The 23,264-nt window shown below is 36.4% G+C and overlaps 3 protein-coding genes across 5 annotated transcripts; 1 reads left to right on the top strand and 2 right to left on the bottom strand.

Moving 5' to 3' along the window:
• Window positions 1–94: 94 nt before the first annotated feature.
• krt99 (keratin 99) lies at window positions 95–7,151 on the bottom strand. Its single transcript, XM_043252795.1, has 9 exons — window positions 6,860–7,151; window positions 5,971–6,099; window positions 4,958–5,040; window positions 4,656–4,812; window positions 4,410–4,571; window positions 3,065–3,190; window positions 2,192–2,412; window positions 1,479–1,573; window positions 95–1,387 (listed from the first exon to the last, which is right to left on the bottom strand). Exons 1-9 carry the CDS (start codon window positions 7,115–7,117, stop codon window positions 1,281–1,283), a joined length of 1,338 nt encoding a protein of 445 aa, XP_043108730.1. The 5' UTR covers window positions 7,118–7,151; the 3' UTR covers window positions 95–1,280.
• Window positions 7,152–9,318: 2,167 nt separating this feature from the next.
• On the top strand, window positions 9,319–10,086 carry LOC122354564 (gastrin/cholecystokinin-like peptide). The gene is made up of 3 exons (XM_043252801.1): window positions 9,319–9,348; window positions 9,650–9,874; window positions 9,949–10,086. The coding sequence occupies exons 2-3, from the start codon at window positions 9,652–9,654 to the stop codon at window positions 10,020–10,022; spliced, it is 297 nt and encodes a 98-aa protein (XP_043108736.1). The 5' UTR covers window positions 9,319–9,348; window positions 9,650–9,651; the 3' UTR covers window positions 10,023–10,086.
• A 725-nt stretch (window positions 10,087–10,811) lies between these two features.
• hap1 (huntingtin associated protein 1) lies at window positions 10,812–21,938 on the bottom strand. Of its 3 annotated transcripts, XR_006252122.1 has the most exons (16): window positions 21,513–21,937; window positions 19,151–19,227; window positions 18,937–19,053; window positions 18,650–18,741; window positions 18,016–18,124; window positions 17,835–17,913; window positions 17,619–17,749; window positions 17,446–17,520; window positions 17,152–17,363; window positions 16,263–16,478; window positions 15,703–16,022; window positions 14,750–14,944; window positions 14,207–14,309; window positions 13,325–13,374; window positions 13,142–13,236; window positions 12,393–12,528 (listed from the first exon to the last, which is right to left on the bottom strand). XR_006252122.1 is itself a non-coding variant. In XM_043252791.1 (15 exons), the coding sequence occupies exons 1-14, from the start codon at window positions 21,655–21,657 to the stop codon at window positions 13,341–13,343; spliced, it is 1,905 nt and encodes a 634-aa protein (XP_043108726.1). In that variant the 5' UTR covers window positions 21,658–21,937; the 3' UTR covers window positions 12,390–12,528; window positions 13,325–13,340. The 3 variants fall into 3 exon arrangements, 2 of the variants coding, with proteins under 2 accessions (XP_043108725.1, XP_043108726.1); XM_043252791.1 differs by lacking the exon at window positions 13,142–13,236 and having other exon boundaries at window positions 12,390–12,528; XM_043252790.1 differs by lacking the exons at window positions 13,142–13,236; window positions 13,325–13,374 and having other exon boundaries at window positions 10,812–12,528; window positions 21,513–21,938.
• Between the last annotated feature and the right edge of the window lie 1,326 nt (window positions 21,939–23,264).

The raw sequence follows: 23,264 nt of genomic DNA, 5'->3' as shown, positions 1-23,264 counted from the left end.
TTAAAATGCATCAAAAATAAAAAAAAATCTAATTAAAAAAAAAAAGTGAGTTCATCAAATCCTAGCCATAGGGAATTACAATGTCAGCATCCTCTCAAAACAAAATTGTGATTTTCCTTTAATTCAACGTTATGCTTTCTTAATTGGATTCTGTGATTTCCATCTTTACACATTTAGCATTTGATATATGAAAGGTATATGAAAATGTGCTGCATGACAGGAATGGCATGTGTGCCCATCACAGCACATACACTGAATGTACTCTGACACCTAGTGGCCAGTATTCTGCATTACTACACAAATAGATTTAGATATGTAGAAGTGCATACATTTAAATATGTTGTTTAAAAGCTTTATTTTTTTTTTATAAAAATCTGTACTTGGGAATATTAAAATTGTATTATTTTTATTTCATTTATTTTTGTCTTTCATTTTACATTTTAATCAATTTAGCTTAAATGACACAAGTGATGTTCATGTGATTTTCATTCACTCTGATCTGACTTGCTCTCTCATATCCCTAACTCTCAGCTGTTTTAAAGATTATATATAACCCAGGGCAGCTGAACCCTGCTCCTGGCAAGTTTAGCTTCAAATCTAATCAAACACACCTGCCTTTAATTTTTAAATGATTCTGAAGATCGTAATTATTTGCTTCAGGTGTGTCACCCCTGCTATAACAGAGCGCTTCATGTATTAGGCAACTGCGACACCTAGTGGCTAATCTCCGAAACACACCAAAATTAAGTTATACATTTTATTCTTAGTGCAGGGAAAAACACCAATTACAACAATCCCCGCTCATTTCTACATAATTAATATTAATACTTTTAATTTGCATTACCTAGGGTGACAATAAGTTATCTTTTTTCGATACACGTCCTGGCTAAGATATCTAAATTTCCTAATTTTGCCACTTTTCCTATTTATGTGCTCTCTAGAGCCCTTAGAAAATATATATATTCAAATTGTTTGCATTGCTCTAAAGACACTTCTTTTTCTCGCGAGCCATGATTGGTTAATCATATTCAATGTCTGCATGTTATTGGCCAAACTACCGTTCAGTCATTCTCTTTAACAAGTATGAAAACAACTAACTAAACCTAGGACATTAGGTAATGTAGAAACCCCAGCCATGGTAAAAGAGAACATATGGTCACCCTAGTACTAACATATATATATATATATATATATATATATATATATATATATATATATATATATATATATATATATATATATACTGTAGTTTATATGCAAGACTGTTTTGCCTTATCTTCTCAGCTAATTTCTTGGACATTCTCCTCAACAGAAGAAGATACGACTCTTCCATCCACAAGCTCCTCCACAATGACCTTCACTCGGCGCTGGAGGTGAGGGTTATACTCTATAAGGGTTTACCAAAGAGACACACATGTATCACTGCCTGGTTTCATCCTTTTCCGCTCTGCATTGGCTGAGAATGTCATTTTACTCACCTTCCTCTTCCTTGATCTCCACCGTTTTGGTCACCGTTTCTGTCTCTGTCACGGTGGATTTAGTCGTAGATGATGCAGATGTGCTTATGAAGGTCCTACAGGACACACAATGATATACTCTGGGTCTCGTAGCTGATACAGCGCATAAGCTCACCAACTCAAAGGGTTAGCTAGGTGTATTTGACTTTCTTCCTTCAGAGGAATCAAATCAGAGTTATATTAAAAACATAGGCCGCTCCAAGCCTTCTTCTGGAGATAAATGGGTGCTTGCTTTATGCGCTTCGGAAGACGTTAAATAAAGTGAGTATCTGTTAAAAAAAAAACTTCCCTCACATAACTCCTGTAGCGAAAAAAAATCATATTTAAAACATAATAAACACTTTTTTCGCAGTCGCGATTAGTGACAAATGTAGACAGAGAACAAAAAAAAATTAGAGGCATAAACCGAGGATTTGAAAAGAAAAACATTTTCGATATACAATATAACCAGAGACTGGCTTTCCTTTGATTAAGTTTGAGGGACGTTTTATTACGGACACACAGACTTTATTTCACGTCTTCCGAACTGTATACAGCAAACACCTGCTTATCCCCATGGAAAGTCTTTAAGGGGCCTGTACAATTTTTTATATAAGCGAAAATAACATACACCTACGATGCTGTGAAGGTGATTTTTGGGTGAACTAATTCTTTAATATATCTGTTTTACATACGTGTGAGCTTCTCCATCCAGCAGCCTCCTGTACTCGGCGATCTCCATCTCCAGCCTCATCTTGATGTCCAGCAGTATCTGATACTCCGAAGCCTGCTGTCGGATGTTGGCATTGAGTCTCTGTAGCTCCTCCTGCAGATGGTCTATGCGCAATTGCAGCTGACTGAGCTGGGCCGCGTAACGCATGCCAACATCAGCCAAACTCTGCTCCAGATTTTGTTTCTGCGCAAAATGAGTACACGCATAGCATGCAAATCAAATGCTTTAGTGGAAATGTAATATTATAAGTCCACTAGCTCTTGAAAACATTTAAGTTCAACAGCATGATTGCGAGTGTGAGCAGGATACTAGCATTTATTAACTTAGATTTACTTTGCACCACAAATACATGCTGAAACTAATGAGTAAAACAAAAAAAGGTAATTGCTACTTTTTATTGCACAATTCTGTCTCATTTTCTAAGAATAAAATCCACTTTGGCAAATGCTTGTTATAAAAGCAGAACTGCAAGATATTCTGGATTTATATCTTGATTTATATAACTACGTGGCATGCAATTTTGAGGTTACAGCTATCAATTTTGAGAGTTTTTTTTGCATATAGCAAATCCTTATCTCTTAAACCTGTGAGATGTAAACTCACAGTTGTGAGGAAAAAAGTCATAACTGCAAAAAGTTAAAAAGTCAAGGTGCCTATAACACAGGGCTTTTGATCAGCCAATCACATTCAAGGACCAGTGTATATGCGAATCATCAGATTGTGCTACCAAACATATATTTGCATTGCTTCAATCTTAGCACGTAGCACAATTCAATCAGAATACCAGAACTAATTGTGCAATAAAAAATAAGCAGAGATATTTGTGATAATATACCATTGCGAGAACCCCCTGTAGCTCTATCTCCAGGCTCTGGAAAGTTCTCTTCAGATCAGTGAGCTCCGTCTGAGACGTCTTGATTTCAGTATGGCTGGATGTCACCTGAGTTTGCAGAACCTCCGCCTGAAAAAAACCACACAGGTAAAGTAATGAATGAATGAATAAAAAAATAGTAGGGTGTCAGAATACTGCCTGCTGTGTGTATATATTTGAGTTCATGTCTGTTGAATTACCGCAGAATGAACTAAATCACTAAATCTAACACTGAGGTGTAAGATTATGCAAAAATGTACAAAAAGTATGGTCCTATGAATTTTGAGGATGTGTAAAATTTGGACTGAATCCAGTCCGGTTACTGTATAACTGGCTATAATCGTCTGATACCGGATACAGAATTAGCAAATTTTGGATTAATATAAGTACACTTAAATCAAAATACGGACTAACGTTTGGACTAAAAGTTACTTGAAGAAACTGTGTCAGAAATATATTAGCCTAATTAATGTCACGATAGTACTGCTACAACTGATAGAATTATCAAAATATTATTTTTACGGAATTTTTACCAGACAAAATATTTACCAGAATGAATTCAGCTGAAAAATGTGAATACACAACATTAAAACAAAATGGTACAAAAATACATATATTAATCTAAAAAGGCTTTTGACCATTAAAATGTAATGAAACATTTAAAATGGAGTCCAAAAATTTGGTAAAAGAATTTGGTAAAAAATAAAACCAACTTTTAGAAAAAAAAAAAAACATTACATAAACACATAAAAACATTAAAAATGTAATTTTTCTTAAAGTTTTAATAAATTGCTCTTAAATTGTGCAATTTTTTTATGATTTCAAATATTTAGACATGCTTTTTGATTAGACAAATTGTATTTAGTCATTAAAACAAAAAGTAAAACTGAAAAAAAAACAAAATAAAAAAAAGTAAATAGAAAAAAAACTGAACTGGATCTGATTCAAATATGCTACTAATTCGCCAAAACATAACATAGCTATAAACTGCAATGAGAGTATGTTGGATTACCTTGGAATGTTCTCATAAACCTAAAATGCTTTTGCTTTAGGAGTTCCTGCCTCTTTAATTGTCTAAACCCGACAAAATATTTGGAAGTTTTGACAGCAGAAAGACTTAATGATTACTTGACTGTCGCTAAGCGTATCATCAGACAGCTGGAATTTCAATAATTATTTGGAAATGAGCTTGAACACAATGAATTACATTCCACTCTTTAATCCCTATAACCTTTCAGGGGAATGTTCACCCTCCTCTGCTAGGTCTATCGTATTGTTTCTCGAAGGTGAACCTGTCCTACTGGCTCACCTTGCTCTGGAACCATCTTTCAGCCTCTCTGCGGTTTTTCTCAATAAGCATCTCGTACTGCGCTCTCATCTCCTGCAGCTCCTTGTCCATGTCTGACTGAGCGGCGCAGTCCATCTCCACGTTAACAGAGCCGCTCTGCTGCTGCCGCAACAAATGCAGATCCTGCAGAAAAGAAGCATTCGCTCTTCCAGAAACTGTTCTTGTGAAATAATCGGTCGCATTTGTGAGGGAGGAGCGAAAAGGTACCTCTTCGTGGTTCTTCTTGATGTACAGCAGCTCTTCGTTCAGCCCGGTAAACTGGTTCTCTAGATCTCCAATGGAGAGTTTGATCTCTCCCAGGACCCCACGCAGTCGAGCCGAATCCGCTTCCACGGTCGCGCGCACATTCATTTCCATCTCATACCTGCCACAGCCAAAAAGAAAAGGCATTTCATGAGGCATAATCCTGAAGATGAAGCCACCGACACTGAAAAAGGAGCGTACCGTGTAATTCTACGCTCAAAAATTGAAACATTCTGAAAATATGTGTTGGTTGACAAGTCACGTACTTCATCTGAAAATCTTCAGCTGCGAGCTGAGTGTTGTCCAGCTTCAGACGGAGCCCAGCGTTCTCCAAGAAATGGCTGTTAATCTTTTGGAAACATGGGAGTGTGTTGTTAATCGAGGGATGTTAATATATTGGCAACAGCATTACGTTATATGGGTCCAAATTATAGAATTTGTATGCCTAAATTCATTAGGATATGAAGTGAAGATCAATTTTACATGAAGATATTTTGTCATTTTCCCACTGTAAATATAGAAAAATTTGATTGGTAACAAGCATTGCTAATGATTTCGTTTTTAAGGTGATTTGCTCAATATTTCGATATTTTTGTGCCCTCAGATTCCAGATTTTAGCCAAATGTTGTCCTATCCTATCCTTATGCCACCTTGTTTCACACAGTGCATATGTTTATCTTTTTTTGCCCTGAAAAATTGGAAGCAAAATGTGATTGTAACATCTGAGGAGTATGTTGTAACATGCTTGTATTAACAGCTCAAGATATTATCTGAGCTCATGAAAAATATACACCAAACAAATATATTTTTTCTATAAAACAGTTATCTCATTTTATTATTAATAATAATGAAATGAAATGGAAAATTTACTTAAGCCAGAAATACAATTTTACTATGGTAAAATACATAAAATAAATGTTCAGCGATATCTTCAAAAGACTTTTTGCTCACTTGTTTCTCTATGTATTGCTGATGTGGTGATTAATAAATACAGTATATTGTGTTATGTTAGCATGTGCGGAAATTTTTTAACCCTGTGTTACTTTATGCCCCACGTATTCAGCATTTGGTTTTGTGGTCCAGAGTCACTTGTATATTTTATATTATCATTAGCAGCATCATGCCAGCATTAAAGCAGAGAAAGTATGAACAGGACTGTCCTGTTGGTATGTGTGGTATTTCAAACACAAAGCATGGCATAAGGTGAGGCAGTGTTCACCTCATGCCATTTCAATCATTTCAAGGGTGTGATCCTTCAGATGATTGACAGAGGATCTACCTGCGTGCGGAGCTCTGAAATGGTTTTGAAATAAGCACTCATGTCTTTGCTCTGCATCGGCCTCTTGTTGTCGTAAAACTCCTTAATTTGCAGCTCAAGTTTCTTGTTGGCCTGCTCCAAAGTGCGCACCTAAAACGCGAAACGCACACAGGGTTTTCAGAAAATCATTAAACACAAGACTGGGCGGAAGATTCAACACACAAAAATTCAAGGATGTATGTGACCGAATTTCTAATGCTCAGCGTTACATCTTTTGATTTTAGGAAATACAGAAATAATTAGACTTGATTTAGAAAGACAGAACTAAAAGTATTTTAAATATTTTTGATTAGGCTTAACTATTTAGAAATAAGCTATTATTAATGATTACATGAAAATTTAACATAACTTTATCTACATACAGTAATCAGTAATAAAAAGTAATTTGAGTAAATAGTAAAACGTACAACCTTAACAAATTATAATTTTTTTCTTAAACAATAACATAAGAATATAAGAATATTAATTATATATATATATATATATATATATATATATATATATATATATATATATATATATATATATAAATTACAATAATTACAATAAGAATATTGATTATAATTAAAATGTTTAATTAAATGCATTGGTCCATCCATTAAACAAAAGAATGTCTTTCTTATACAGAATGTAAATATAAAATGCTATAACATTTGTTTAAATATAATTTAGGATTTTAGGAATTGAAAATAAATGTTGATATATGGATTAAAAAATTTCTATTTCATAATAGTATTTTAAATTTTTTTATATAAATATGTGTTTTAAAAATCATTCATCACTGCTTGTTAGATTAAAAAAAAAAATTACATAATTTCTGATACAATTTGAAGTTAACCAGGTGTGTTACCCGCTCCAGGTACGAAGCCAGGCGGTCATTGAGGTTCTGCATGGTCTGCTTCTCATTGCCATGCAGCGTGAGCTCATAACCAGCCGTCGTCAAGGATGAAGTGGACAAAGATCTGGAGATACGGCCACCAAAGCCCCCAGCGTAGTTTTGTGCACCAAAAGACATAGAGGCCCCTGAGCTCTTGACCAGGGCACCAGAGGAAGATGACCCGAACACACTCTGAGTGGTGAACGTCTTACTGCTGCGACGGACCGACATGGCTGAGCGAGAAGATCTGTGCTCGTTTAAGATGTCCTTTGATGCGCAAACTAAACACCTAACCTAAAAATCGTCTTATATAGCCCTGCTGCATCCTACACGGTGTCAGATTTCCATTTCCAGTGAATAGATGGAATGTGAGCGAGACCCGCCTGTGCCCGGATGCAGATTAAAAGACTTCAAAAACCTGCTATCACACCCTTGACCTTCAAAAACCTGTAAAATGATTTGTGGCTTACGGAGATTACTTCTTTAACTGTTTTTCTATTGTATAAACTGATTTGTTTGTACTGGAGACGTGCCAGCTCGAAAAATGAACAGTGGCTTTTATGAAAAGTTATAACTTTTTACATGCAGCCATTAATTACGCACACGCACGCGGCAGACATCTTTAAACCCTTTTCAGATGTTTATTTATTTTGTGGATTTACCGCAACGTTCATCAGGGTTTCGCTTTGGCATTTGGGTAACATGACACAAATGGTTCTTTCTCAAGCTTGGAATAAAAACACACTCAAATGTCATGCATCTGAACAATAACCATCAATCGTTATGAATGGATTCATGTGTCAGAATGAAGTAAAAACACAGTTTAAGTACATTTTGTCCCATTAGTACCCTAATGTCATCATCTCTCGAAACGTGCTGATGTAACCTGATCAAACGGATTAGCTGGTAGAGATGACAGAGGGGGATATATTAGTTGACGTTTTAAAAAGTGGGTGAATGGTAAAATTCATAGGAAATCAATCATGCTTTCTACTATTTTGACTTTTACTGTCAAAACTTGCGTGCAAATGCGTGAGGCTCGACCCATTCTGAAGAAAATATTTCACTCTGCGGATTTCACTTGTAAAAGCACGTATCCCCTTTGGAAGTTTTCCAAAATCTGTCACTTAAACGCATCTTTCTCTTGAGTAATGAAAATCATTTGTCTAGAGCGTAATGCTTTAAATATACTTTTCGAGATAAAATATATTTATAAAATATATTTTACTTTTGTTTCATCTTTTTTTATTGCTTAGTCCCAACTTTCTTTCGTCTGTGGAAAATGAAATAAAATATTTTACACAAAGAAGTTAGCTGGTAACCAAAACTGGTTATGGATATTCTTCAGAACACTATCTTTAGTCATACGTTTAGACTGACGTAAGGTTAATTGAACGATGAAGGACTTTCTGGTCGCTCTTCATTCTTGCAATAAGGCTTTCAATATGCATTTCATCCAGACATGCATGACTTAATGCTCCCCAAAGCTTATTCAGTTCAATTCAAGTTCATTTTTATGATACAAATCATTGCAAAGCAGCTTTACTGGAAATTACGTTTCTACAATATATATTTTTAAAGAGATGTTCTAGATTTAAACAGAGAGAGAGTGCGTCTGGACCCTGAACGTTATCAGGAAGGCTGTTGTTTTAAAGATGGAAGAATGCCGTTTTTGTGTGCTCCATATACATTACGCACATGCAGAAATGCTTTGCTACAGTCATCGAATGAGAACCGAATCTTTAATGTGTTTTCCACAGATTAATAGATTTGGATGCAATGTGGTTGCCATTATATCATCCTTCACCAGTGCTAAAGATACGGAGAGGTGGAAAACGCTGGAAGCAGCATGTCACAGACCTTACAGACCGTGAGTTCAGCGGCGGACTGGCAGTTGTTTGTTCACCTCAGACACACACGATAGCATGGGATCGAGTTCTTGAGTAAAATCTTTAGGTACATAAAACTAATGGTCCTGAGAGGATGTCCTCAGCAATAAAATCAAAAAAGCTCTGCGTCACTGCCTTTCTCCACCGGTTCCTTCGAATCAATATGACACTTTTTTAAAAAGTCACATTGATTTCACATCGTATAATATTACAAGAGGACAAATGATTAGATGAGATGCTGACATGAATTAAAAAAAAAATCCTTTTTACAGATCAAATTTATTTTAAAGCTACTTCTCATTATTTAACCGCTGCAACTTTCCTTATGTTTTTCAATTTAGTAATGCTAACTATGTTCAACTCTCCCAAACAACCGATGAATTTCCCCTTGTTCAGTTTACTGTCGTGTCTGACGTACTCTGTTTAAACATGTACCTCCTCCTGAACAATTATTCAACTCCATTGATTCAAACTTTTTTTTTTTCTGAAAACTGAAATATAAAGGGACTGACCAGTAATTTTGCTTTACAGGGTTTTCATTCTTACACTGCTTTCTGGCTCAGCACTATTCAGGTAAATCAGGTTTTTCTTAATATTTTTAACTGCTTATATATATATATATATATATATATATATATATATATATATATATATATATATATATATATATATATATATATATATTGGTCTAAACTGGTCTTATAGCTAGCAGACCATATGACCAGCAATGAACAAGCCAACAAATTTTAGCTGGTTTCAGAAACCATGTAGCCTGCCATTTCTGTTATATATCAACATTAAATTGGATGTCCTGCAGGAACGTATTTGTGTATATTAATACAAAACTACGGCTATTTAACACTTTTTTTCACAGAAATGATGGCCAAGTGTGTTGTATTGACCGCTATAGCGATGCTGGCGGTGGCATGTGTGGCCTCTCCTCTGTCCAAAGACGCTCCTGCGAACAGAAAGGCGACGGAACGGCTTCTGAAGAGACCACCGGAGACACCGGAGAGGCTGTCCCGTGCCAGTCGTTCCGCGCATTTACCGGAGGATCAGCGAGAGCTCATGTCCCGCCAGCTCTTACAAGCACTGTCAGGTGCGTGTCTCTGGAGGTAAAGCATTAGCAGAGACGAAGCCTCTCTTACTCGCTGTTCTTCGTGTTTTTGGCAGAAATCATGCAGCGGGAGGACTGCGTTACAGATTATCAAGGCTGGGTAGATTTTGGTCGTCGGAGTACAGACTGAGAATTAAACTCTGTAACGTTACTGTGATTTTTTTTTGTCATTAAATATACTTGCAACTAGCCTATGTTTTGTGTCTACTGGGTGCGAGTTATTTTGACTTGTGCTTGATGAATATCAATAGGCTGCCCCGCTATAGTCTTAAAGGGTTAGTTCATCCCAAAATGAAAATAATGTCCCTAATTATTCACCCTCACGTCAAGTCCTTCATTTATCTTCGGAACACAAATTAAGATAGGTTTGATGAAATCGAAACTGAAATGTTCCCAGGTCCAGAAACGTAAATACATCGGTAAAACATCAGTTTTGCTATGCTAGGAAAATACGTATTTTCGTCTTTCGGCATTAACACAACGCATACGCACACCTGTGAGATTCACGTTGTGTTTTAAGCATTAATAAAGATATATAAAATAGGTAGAAAATGTATTTATTGTTGGTTTCCGGCCACGTCTATTTCAGCATCTATGTTAACCACCTTATTTTTTTTTCCCTGGGCGCGGCCATTTGTAAATTGTTATGTGGGAGGCTTCCGGTGTCATTTGCTTCCAGCTATTTTTAGCTGTATGAAACGTTGGTTTTGCTGCTTGATAATCCAAACACCATATCATTTTTGTGTATTATCCTAATTATGAACACATTGGTTTGTACTACAAAGGGTTTTACCATTTACAACACAATAAACCGGAATTCTTGGCATATAAAAAAAAGGCTTAAAAAATAAGGTGGATACTCTGTTATATTGTACTTAGCATAAATAAAAACAGTTCATTCACAAATAAAACACACAGGTCAGAAATATACTGAAATCTTTATTGCTATTTAACACAGTATGAGTGCCTGAAACACTTGGTGAACTCGTGGGCTTTTAATTAACTGTGAAGCTACAGTGTCTAAACATTGTTCTCATGTAAAAAATACAATTATTACTCTGTTTTTTAACATCTCATCCTTGTGTAAATGAACAATGCTTTATATAATTACTTTTTTTTTTTTTTTTTTTCTTTTTCTTTTTTAAATGACGCATTGTGTTTTTATGCAGAGTGGAATTTCAGGTAGATATTTTTATTGAAATATATTACTTTATAAATAACAATTTTGTCTGAGACTTTAGACCAGTAAATGCTACACCTCATCATGCCCATTTGAATATTTCAAACGCATACAAGGCTTTCTCCATATACAGATATATTACTTTATTTCTGCTCACTTGGTTGACAAACACAAGTGGACGCAATGGAATATGTTGACGGTGAGAAAAAGAAACAAAGCAGTGTTCAATGAATAATCCTGCGATACAAGTTCATCCCTAGAAGACTCAGTGTTAGAATTACCAGATCGTGTACTTACGGCTCTAGAGCACTTCATTACTGCATCCCTGATTCTTGCGAAACACAATCATATACATTAAAAACCTTAAAGTGAAAACGTGTCCGTGGAGTTAAAGTTTCATTACATACATGTGTGCAAGGTGTACCATCTCATGAGGAGTTCTTTCTTTAAAGCACAGTGAAAATAAAGCACAAGATCACTTCTATTCATTTAACAAGACGGTATGTTTCGTAAACTGACCACCGACAGTCAGCATAAATACAGCTTTTCATTTTTACAGTGTTTAGACTGCAGGTACAGTACATAACCTCACATAATGTATCCTGCATTTCCCGAAAAAGGGATTTTAATGCCCTGAAAAGTGCTATTATGAACAAATGTTTTTTTTGTCAGGAAGCAAAACGCACTACTGACACCGATGCTTGCTTGGCAGCAAGCAAAAATTCAGGCCACATAGTGCATTTTTCTGTAGTGCTGCTACAATTTCATAACAGTAAAACAGTGATTGGATAGTGACAAAGTCTCAACAAAAGAGGACGTTAAAAATTCGACAAATGTACAGCTGTTCCCTTCTGAAGGGCGTTTAAAACTCCCTACGACAACAATGATATAAACACAGACGTGTTTGACTTCATAATGAAATCGAGGTGCAGTCCACACTTAAAATTCCCAGTGCCAATAAGTAGTCACTACAGAAATAAAAACTGGATATGGCTTTCGGAACGTCCCGTTACAAACGGGAAAAGTTTAGCTGCATGCCACAATGAGGGTGATGCACCTTTAACGGTGAACGTCTTTTTACGTGTCATGTGGGCCTGGTTTTTCTTTTCGACCAAAATCCACAAAGCCTCTGGCAACCACTTTGTACAGGCCCAGGCTTCTGAGTTTTTCCACGAGGTTGACACTGAAAATGTTTCCCTGCCATTCCTTTTCTCTTTTGTCTTGTTCACTACCGTCAGAGCCCCGCTGTGCTTCCACCGAGGATGCGGTGGCTCTGTGAAGGAGAGGGGAGTTGGGGTGAACTGCAGCCGAGATGCCGCGCTCTGATACAAGCTGTAGCAGACCGAGGGAGGAGGTCTGGTGGAGGTGTGATGTGGACCCAGAGATGCACTGGAGGCCTGACGATGTCCTCACGTGCTCACAGCTCCCACAAGTGGATGCATTGCGGGGCCAAAGGCTGTGGAGAAAACATAGAAGATCAGTGTCAGCCAAACAACACCAGAAATAAACAAGGCAGTGTTACAGGACAAGCCTTAGTGAAAGCTTTTTTTGTTAGAAACACACAGAATGAAGTGAATGATCATGCTGAAGAATAAAAGAATGCAATGATGAGACTTCCACAAGATGGTTTAACAGCATTTAGAAAAAGACTTTAATGTAACATGCACAGTCTAGTATAGAGTAATTCTCAAAATGTGACAGATTTCCAAATTTTTTAAATTATTTAAAATGTATACGTTTGATTTTAAAACCCTACATATAAAGGGTATTTCATTTTATGAGCTATAATGTTTACATTTTACAATATAGGTATACTTAATAATATATATATATATATACACATACACATATATACATTTTTCAATCTTATAATATATAAAATAAAACAGTCCAGATTAGTAATGCAAAGATGTTAAGGAGTACTTAACACCAACTTTTACGAGAATTAAACTAAATTTATAACCAGCTATTTTTGAGAATGAGTAAATTCCCCCAATAAAACATAACCTTAACAGAAAAGCGGTTTTTGAAAACAGATGTGCAATGCATGAGACATGCAGCTTTCTCACCTAAACCTAAATCTGTACAGGAGAGAAGACAGAATTAGTAACAAAATGTCTTGATGCCGTTATGCTACGATGTTTTGTTTGTTCTTGAATGAAACCTAAGGTTAGAGAGAAAAGAATGTTAGTGGATGGAGTTCGGATCATCCTAGTAAAGGGTTAAAAGAGACCATGCCTGACATGTCTTACTTTATGGAGGACGATATTACAACTGTACAAAGAGCCGGTTCCAGCGTTTCCTGTTACAGATGAAAGCAGGGGGAATGAGCAAGGAAATACTAAATATTAACACGTTTCTGATATTTCTCCAAGTGCTTAATTTTAATTGTTTTAAGTGGAAACAGTTAGGGCTATCTTTTTGGCATGTTTTACATGTTAAATTGACAAAGTCTGAACTGCAAACCAGAATTCAGTTGTTTTCTAAAATTAAGCCACAGCAGAACTTTTGCGTCATTCTGAGCAACGCAGAGCTGCGTGTTTCATTATTAAACAAACCTACATTTTAAATGAGTGACTCACTCACAGTGTTCCCAACTTCTTTCAATGAAAAGTAGCTAAATGTCACTAGATGATGTCATATGCTAATTAGCATACAACATCACATTGCTTTAAAAAACATTTAATCTCCTCTCTGCACTCACATACTGAGCCAAGTTTTGAGCCCATTTAACAGCTACATAATACATAGCATAGCCTACATGGTTACGTTAGCTATATATTTGTTTTCATAGCTTTTAATATAAACACTGTTTCATTGGACAACACTGCGCAGGATGGATTTTTTTTACAAATAAATATATGCATTTTTAATCCATATAGAAAAATGTTAAAAAAATCTGATATAAACTTTATACTGCATACCACATCGGCTAGCCCTGGGCTGTGTTTCCCAAAAGCATCATAAGCCTAAATTGACCGTGGCTCCATTGGTTTCAATGGGTCTCCGATGCACTTAAGTTAAAGATGCTTTTGGGAAACGCAGCCCTGGTAAGAATCACCTTGATTTATGAGTATGTCCAAAAAAGAAAAAGAGCTTTCTCAATAAGCACTGTGTAGGCACCAGCGTCTTACCTGGTGGAGAAGGAGGAGAGAAGGACGGAGGGATGGAGGATCTGACAGCTAGTGGTCGGAGGTGTGGGTGAGGTCTGAGGGATGTTAGGTCCTGATGAAGGGACTGAGTTCATGTGAGGAAACACAAACACATGCCAAAATTCAGCTACGCGTGACAGGTACCTACAGCACTACACTAAAGGCAGGGTGGATTAAAGCCAGGACAACAGCTAGGAAACAGCATGGATTACATAATCAGCTTCCAAAATCAAGTACTCGTAATTAGTGTATATTACTTTTTATAACCCTTATAATTGGATTAAAGTTACTTTTTATGGATAACATAAAATTTATGGGCTTACATTAAGCCCAGTTTGAAATATTTTTATGAGGATGACGTGAAAATAGAATGTATTTTCTTTCCCTTTGCTTTTTTTTTTTTTTTTTTTTTTACATACGTTTTATAGTACGTTTTTGGACCTGAAGTGTTTTGATCGCTTCAAAAATCAAACAGTCTGAAGAATTATGAAGGGAGTGTGTTGCTGTAGGTGAATGGGCTCTTACCCACGGTGCCGTTCAGGAGGTTGGGGAATTTGGACAGATCGGGCTCATCCTCCTCGAGGTCATTGAGGCTGTAGACGTGTTGGAAGTCCACGTCCAGCTCTCTGAAGTCTTTGGTGAGGACACCCGGCCGTGGGTGCAGGATGACCCCGAGATTGGGTTTGGCCAGCTGCTGCCATTGATGCAGGGTCACTGAGCCTGATGAAATCAGTCAGTAAAATTATCTTTTATCATTAACTTTTAAAGATTCTTAGTTTACTGCTTACCCACTCTTTCCTGATATATGATATGCTCATTTCTAAGGCGTCTAAATAACCAGCAAGATCATAACTTCACACAATATACTATATGCGTTCTGTTGACTAATAGTTGAAACTTTTTAGCAAATAAAATGCATTTTTGAGTAAATCTAAAAATGTTTGTTTAGGATGTGGTTCATGTGTCTTTTCGCTCTAAATCTTTTTATCATGTAACTGTAAGAATAACTTACTTTTTACTTAATGTCTAATTGATATACTATCTGAAGAGGAAAGGGTATTTTTCAGGCAAAATTTACTTGACTGCAGAATCTGTGGTTTACTTTATTATCTATACGTAACCTTTTAGAAAAATCACCATATAATATACAGCCAAACCAAAAATTATTCAAATATAAATTTTTTTAAAATTTTTTTACTTAAAAGCTTTTCCACTTTTAAAAAATATTTTTTTCTGGCTATTATTTCACATATCTGGATAATATCTAAAAAATTATAGAGAGGACTTTGCGTATGTAAATAAAATGTAAAATTAGGATGTAGAATTGTGCAACTCTCCTAAACTGTAATTTGTATTTTATTATTTAAAGCGTATTTTATTATTTATTGCTTTATTTTGAAATTGTTATTTTGTGGTTCAAACAACAGTAACTGATTTAATCTAAATGTCACTCTTTCACGACGTGTGTATCTACTGACCCTCCAGCGGCTTGACTATCTGCAGGCGTTCAGGCAGGTACGAGCGGGACGATCCTGTGCCGGAGGAATGCGTGGAGGTGCCGGAGTAGTTGGTTCCTGTGGACGCCACGCTGCCGTTGGGAGTCAGGAAGCCGCTGGAGCCGTCTCCACTGCCGCTGCTTCCGCTCTGCAGGGCCCGCAGTTTCCTTTCCCTCTCCACCTCGAAGAACGGCCGCTCTGACGTGTGGCTCTCCTGACGCTCTGAGAGAGACCGGAGCGCTTCCTCCAAATCCTGCCCACCTGGAGTACCTGGCTGGCCCAAACGCTTCGACTCCAGCAACCTGTGCAGGGGATATGTTCGTTTTTATTATTAATTGAATCAATCAATCATTTAAATCACTTTAAAGGTTTAGCTCACTCAAATATAAAGCTACCCAGGTTTAAGTGACTTTCTTCTTTCAGACAAATCCAATGGGAGTTATATTAAAAATTGTCCTTTACACAAAAATACATTTTTGGGTGAGATAACCCTTTAATAGTCAGTCATTTTTGTAAAAAGTTGAACACAAATAGACACTGACCCTTGATCCTGTGTATGCGTCGGGGGGGAGTGCTTATCCTCCATGCTGACACTAACATTGTCTGATTCATAATAACTGGTCCGTGGTGTACTGATTCGACTAGAGCGTAGTGATGTAGAGCTCGAACCCGGAACCTGCGGAGAGTGAATCTGGGAGCGTAGCCGAGCCACCTGATTTGCCACCTTTACGGTCTCAAACACCCGCAACGGATGATTCCTGCACAGAAAATTCATGACAAACACGTCATGTTGCAGTCCTGGGTTATATACTTCATTTACATATACATTATAAACAAAACACGCTAATTCCGCTTTGACTAATCTGCAAAGAGGTCCATATTTTTAGCTTGTTTAATAGTTTTAAACAAGTTCTTGAAATTCTAAATTAAATGAAAATTAACTATCAATTATTTAAAACAAGATATGTTTTCATGTATTGTTACCACATTGGCAATTTAAATAATTGTGCTAAAACTACTAAATAAATTGCCTGAAAAACAATATAATACTAAAATTTTAATTAATTAAAAATATATTTGTGCTCATCAAGGCTGCTTTTATTGAATAAAACAAAACAGTAATATTGTGAAATATTATTCCAATTTGAAATAACTTTTCTATTTTTTAATATTTCAAATTGTTCTTTTTGTGATGGCAAAGCTGCATTCTTATAGAAATTCTCTTTATGTGCTGATTTAGTGTTTAAGAAACATTTTGTTTATTATTATCATCACAATATTTATTTATTAATTTTTTTTTTAGAAATCATGGCTTTTCTAGAAATTAGAACCCTTCAATCAATACAAAGTTGAAGAGAAAAAGGATTTATTTGGATTTATTTCTCTTTCAAATATTTCCAATGGTTTTTTTTTTTATTTTTCTGTACTCACTTGTATTCAGTGGGTGCTGGGCTGTCTAGTCCTTTCCGAAAGGTTCCTTCAATCTCAGCAGCGAGTGAATCCATTGGGACGATGGATGCCAGAGTGCTATATCGCTGGACCGTGCTGTTGGGCAGACTCTTATTGCGCAGGTTCTTAATGTCCTCTCTGGCCTCATGGAGCATGTCTTCACATTCAGAGTACCTCTCCTGCAGTTCCTTCAGCTGCCACCGGAGAGAGATAGAACATCGTCGATTGGCACACCGAGCCATTTGCTGAAAAGAAGGCATATTGTGAAGACTGTACCTCTGTTTTAAGCTGAGCCTGGGATTCCCGGGAAGCACTGAGATGTTGCGTTAACTCCTCGTTCTCAGCAGTGAGCTGAAATTGGAAGCAAGTTTGATGTATTTGTTTATAAAAAAGTATTCCGCGAATGCTGTGAAACAGAGTAAGCATGTATGCGTGTTTGTGTGTCTGACCCCTTTGCAGCGCTGCTCCAGATCAACAATCTGTCCCAGGAGGCCACTAATCTCCTCTTGCTGTCTTAGTGAATCCTCCACCTTCCGGGCTAATTCTTCCGACAGAGATACGACCTGTTTATTTGCTGTAGCTGGTGGGAAGAAAAAAAAGGACACTTTAGTCCGTTATCACGTGAACTTATACTTAAAGAAGGGCATCACGGGTGATTTACTCACAGAGTTCATCCACACACACCATCATAAGCCGTTGCTCTTGTTCCTCATAACTGTTGGTCTCAAATGTTAACTCGTTTGCCTTAAAAGAAAAAAAAAAAAAGAGCGATGGGTGTGAAAACATGAAACTAGTAGCACAGCATTTAGATATTTTTTGTGAATGCATGCATGCATTTAAACGCACTTCTGTGCGCAGTTTGAAGTTCTCCTCTTCTAAACCCTTGAGTTTCTGTTGCAGCAAATCGTAATTGATGTAGTTGCTGAGAGATGAGGAGGAATCACTCCGTATGAGTCTAAAAGAAGATAAAACACTTATCAGTATGGAAGAATTAAGTAGTTGATCACTGTGTGTATGTGTGTACCTGTTTATGCTACATTGTGTGAACCAAATGTCCTCAGACTACTCACAAAGATAGTAAAACCTGAATTTTTTGACAATGTGGTGACTGGCCTGCTGCCAACAAAATATTTTTATATCAATATATATATATATATATATATATATATATATATATATATATATATATATATATATATATATATATATTGATATAAATATATACACATAAATACATGTAAATGTTTTCTAAATATGTGTGTCTCATATATACATAAAATATTAAATAAATATATTATGCAGATAATCACACTAAAAGGTGGGTTTGGGGTTGGTTTAGTGGATAGAAAACACTGTTTGTTTAGTTTAAAAGAATGGTTTGTTCAGAAAAAACATGTGTGCATGTGCGTGTGTGTGCGTGTGTGTGTGTGCGTGTGTGTGTGTGTGTGTGTGTGTGTGTGTGTGTGTGTGTGAAACTCACAGCGTTTCTGAGGCATGCTCTATATCTTCAGTGCTGGCATAGAAGTGCAGGAGATCGTCTCTCATGGAGAGCTCATGGCGCAGCTGAGCAATCTATAAGAACAAACCCAGAGTCAGCATTAGCATCCATAGAATACAATACACTGCATCTATTATAGCGTTAATGAGGAAACAGTTAGTAACCTCTATATACAGTTTATGCATAATATATATTAACATTTTTCATTCAAATGCTAAACAGACAGATACCGGAAAGGGTTAAACCTGTGAATGCACAGCAATAATTACCTCTTCCTTGGTGATTTCCAGCTGTTCGTCCAGTAGTTTGTTGCGTTCAGTCAGGGTTTTATTCTGCTTGAGCAGCGACTGGCCAATCCGGGCTGCTAATTCCAGGTCACGCTCTTTCTGCGGAGGAAGACGAGCATGACTTTTATTATGTTATCACTGGAAGGGGAGTGGCATCATTTTCATCAACTAGTTTGTTTGGGATTGTGTCTCTCACCTCCTCAAGCAGATGTGTAACTGCCTCAATGTCGTGATACGTCTTTGTGATTTGACCAACTCTCTCCGAACACAGCACTGCAGAGGGAGAAAAAAGCTCATCAAACAGTATGTGTGACATGAAAAAACTCCTCTGATCAAGCACTGCTTACACAAGTGTGACCTGTGCAGAGTCAATGTGACCCAGTCATGATCAGACAGGCAAACAGAGACGTCTATGCAGTCAAGAACAAGAGCCTCTTAGCAGCCTGATCCTCATTAAGAGTTAATTCTCTCATTCATAAATACTGATCAGGCCTGCATTTGCAAACACCTTCCAGACAGTGATTCACACCAGACAGACTTTGCGGAGGGTACACTTTTTTTTTTTTTTATGAAAAATAAAAATGTTACATAATTCATTCAATATATTACAAAATAAGAACCAATTATAAAATATAAAAACTACTAAAATAAATATTAAAATATTTACACATGTAATATCCTAAGAATGTCTTGTTTCTGAGATCTTTAAAGACTTAAAATAATTTTTTTTATTTAAATACACTATAGAAAAAACAAAAAATATATAAAGACACATATAAATCATAGAATTTTCTAAAGTAATTTTTATTGTTTATTTATCAGTTCAATTAAAATACAATAAAATAAAATAAAATAAAAATGTATTAAATGGCATTCAGTTAAAAGGAACACAATGGCCTGGATTCGGGTGCTGCTGTCAAATACAGATACTGCTTCCTATTTTATTCTTTTTTTACAGTAATATATGCAAAGTACTACACAAGTACATAATATTTTTCTGCTGTTTTCAGCAAAGGTATTTTTACTTGGTTGGACCTTGCCTTTCCCTGAGGCATAATCAAATTTCATCTGGAATGAGACATGTTTGACTTTGCTAAAATAAGAGCTTGGCAGCGGTTCCCAGCTCTGAAAGTGACAGCTTAGCTCAGCAGACTACGTTAATAAAGCTTTAAGCTTCTACGCTAGAGACACTTAAATGCACCTCAAAAATAGCTAAATGCAAAAACAATAATAAACGCAACTGACCTTATTACACAGCCTGTAGGGCAAAACAAATTATTAGGGCCTACTAAGTTTTGAAAAAGTTTCCAACCAATCTCTATAATATTTTGAAAACCATTTGCAAGAACATTATAAAAAGAAAACGAGCGGAAAAACAAAACAAACACGTGATCGCTTGGAATGAAGACAATCCTGGTTTGCGCAAACCACGGTGTGTTTTGACCGCCGAGAACACGAAACCACTAATATTCAAGACATTCAGAAACGGAAACTGTCAATTATGTTTACTTCATAACACAATAAATGCTTGTATTATTGACGTCCTGCATCAAATCTGAATCCTGAAGCAAAACCGGAGTGTACACAACGATTAGTGTCAGCCTTTCATTCACTCCTTCCTGGCCAATGACAGAGCCGCTGCTAAATCTGCTCACCTGGCCTAAAAAGAGTTCAGCTCTGCTGTGATTTACGTCACTGAGAGAATTAAGGACATCAAGGACAGTAAGACAGTAGACTTTACTACGTGAAACTGGACTGACCTTCTGCAGGCAGGATAAAGTGACTGGACAAATAAAAGTCATTTAGCTCTTGTGCAAAGACAGGCAATGATTCCAGTATCCTTCATTGGACCAAGCAGAAAAGGAAAGTGTTTTTTAAATAAATTAAAATACTGAAAAGATATAGACCAGAAATAGTACGCTATCGCTGGGGTATATTTGTAGCAATAGCCAAAAATAGATTGTAAGGGTCAAAATGATTGATTTCTCTTTTAATGCCAAAAATAAGTAAAGATAATATATTTGCTCATTTCCTACTGTAAACATATTACAACATCATTTTTGATTAGTATTATGCGTTGCTAAGAACTTCATTTGGACAACTTTAAAGCCAATATTTAGATTTTTTTTGCACCCATATTCGGCCAAATATTATCTAATCCTAAAAAACACCATGCATCAGTGGAGAGCTTATTTATTCAGTTTTCATATGATGTATACATCTAAATTTAGAAAGAATTAACCATCATGACTGGTTTGTGGTCCGGGGTCACTTACAATAAATATATAGTATATGCACTTCCATCTGTGCTGCATATTTTAGACCTACACTTCAACAAGGTCAAAACCATCATTACATCATGACAAAAAAAACATGATGCGAGCACAGAGACTGGAGGTGAAACTACTGACATCCTCAGAAAACAGATGATAAAGAGGATTTATTGACATGCTGTTCAATATCCTCTTCAGCAAATAAAGACCTTCACGACTGACTTCACACTTTCTCCCCTCCTGCCTCACAGCATGTGGCTCTTTCTCCATCTCTCACACCGTTACCTTGCACCAGCTCCCTGCACAGACCCTCAGTGTCGGGCTGCTCTTCGTCCTCCGGTTCTTCATCGTCTTCATCATGACTGGTGCTGCTGTCTCTTTCGCTCTCGTCCATCCCCGAACTGCTCCACACCTCCATTTCTGAACTCATGCTCTGCTATGTGTGTCTGCCCTGCAATGCGGTCTGTCTCGAGTCTCTCTCTCTCTCTTTCTCTCTTTCTCTCTCTCTCTCTCTCTCTCTCTCTCTCTCTCCTCAGACAGTGCCAGGCTGATTTATGACACGACCAGCCTGTCTTTTGCCAGTCACCGCTGCTGTTCCCTAGGCTTTCCTATCTGCTCACTAATGCTCCTTTAAGCTCCCAGGCTGCACATGCCGAGGCTGTTACTGAATCTTCTGATAGTGTGTGTCACTGCAGCTCAGACTCACCTGGCTGCTCTGAGCCACAGGAAGAGATCAATTCTGAGAGGAGGAGAGGGGGGGGGGCGATGGCTAAGAGAAAATTAGGTGGATAGATGAAAGACCAGAGGATTTGTGTGTGCTACTGTAGTTATTTAGGGGTTTAGACCAGGTGTATTTATGAGTCAGTCTTGCTGATTTGTTTTGAATCAGCTTGGGATATCGGGCAGATGGAGCACCCCCCGTTCAAACACAATATGGTACCTTCCAGATTAATGCCATAATACTGCTGCAGCTCAACAGACAGACAATACCACAATCACAGATCCGCATCAGTGTTGTTATTGTTAACTCGGACAAAAATGAAGATAAAGCTGCAATAAATCTAATTATTTACTGTAAAAAATAAATAAATAAATGTCGCCTTCGGAAACTAACTGAAATAAGTTACATTTCTAAAAAAGTAAGCTACACAGACATATTTTGTAGACAACAGACATGAAATTAGAATAAAAACTAAAATAAAAAAATATAAAAGGAAACTTCTGAAAACTTCTTTCAGTGTTCAGTAAAACACAAATTATTAAAATCAATTATATATTTTAGTTAAATAACCTCAACGGAATTTTTTTGGTAACTAAGTGAAACAAGATTAAGTTATAATCACTAAAAATATTCAAACTAAAACCAAAAATAAACAATGAGGAACAAAAAATATTGAAAAATTGAAATGTACATAAAATATAATGTATAATAGGTTTTATATAATTTATAAAGATTTAAACATTAACGCTCTAATAATAAATAAGGTTTTGTCTGAATTAACCTATTTATAAACAATAACAATATTTGTGGGATTATGTAAGACTGTATATAGATTTTGCATAAAATTAAAACCAGAAATGTAATGAATTGAACACGGTAAATGTGTTGAAAACATGTTTTATTTTGACTACAAATTAACTTTTACATTTAACATTTAAAATGATATGACATTATATTAATAAATCAACAATTTATTTAATGGACTTCAGTTTGGAAGTCAGTTTGTTTTATTATGAATTAATTGCATATAATCTCATAACTGACCTACAGGCCAAAAGCAATCCATTTTGCATTTAATTTAATCTGTGCACCTTCAAAATTATATTTGGGTCGAAAAATGGTATTGAATTCAAAGCCACGTCTTTAGTCTTTCTTTTTCAGATATGTATCAGAATTTGGACCACAACTGCTTTCTAGACAGATTCTAAAGGGGTCTATTAAATATTGAACATTTTCTTTATTTTACATCGCAGGTCACGTCACCAGATGATGTGCTAAAATCTGACCTAGAAAACACTGGGCCTTAGCAATGAGAG

Source organism: Puntigrus tetrazona, chromosome 11, assembly GCF_018831695.1.
Source record: "Puntigrus tetrazona isolate hp1 chromosome 11, ASM1883169v1, whole genome shotgun sequence".
NCBI lineage: Eukaryota > Metazoa > Chordata > Actinopteri > Cypriniformes > Cyprinidae > Puntigrus > Puntigrus tetrazona.
This window is presented reverse-complemented; position numbering and strand designations above follow the sequence as displayed.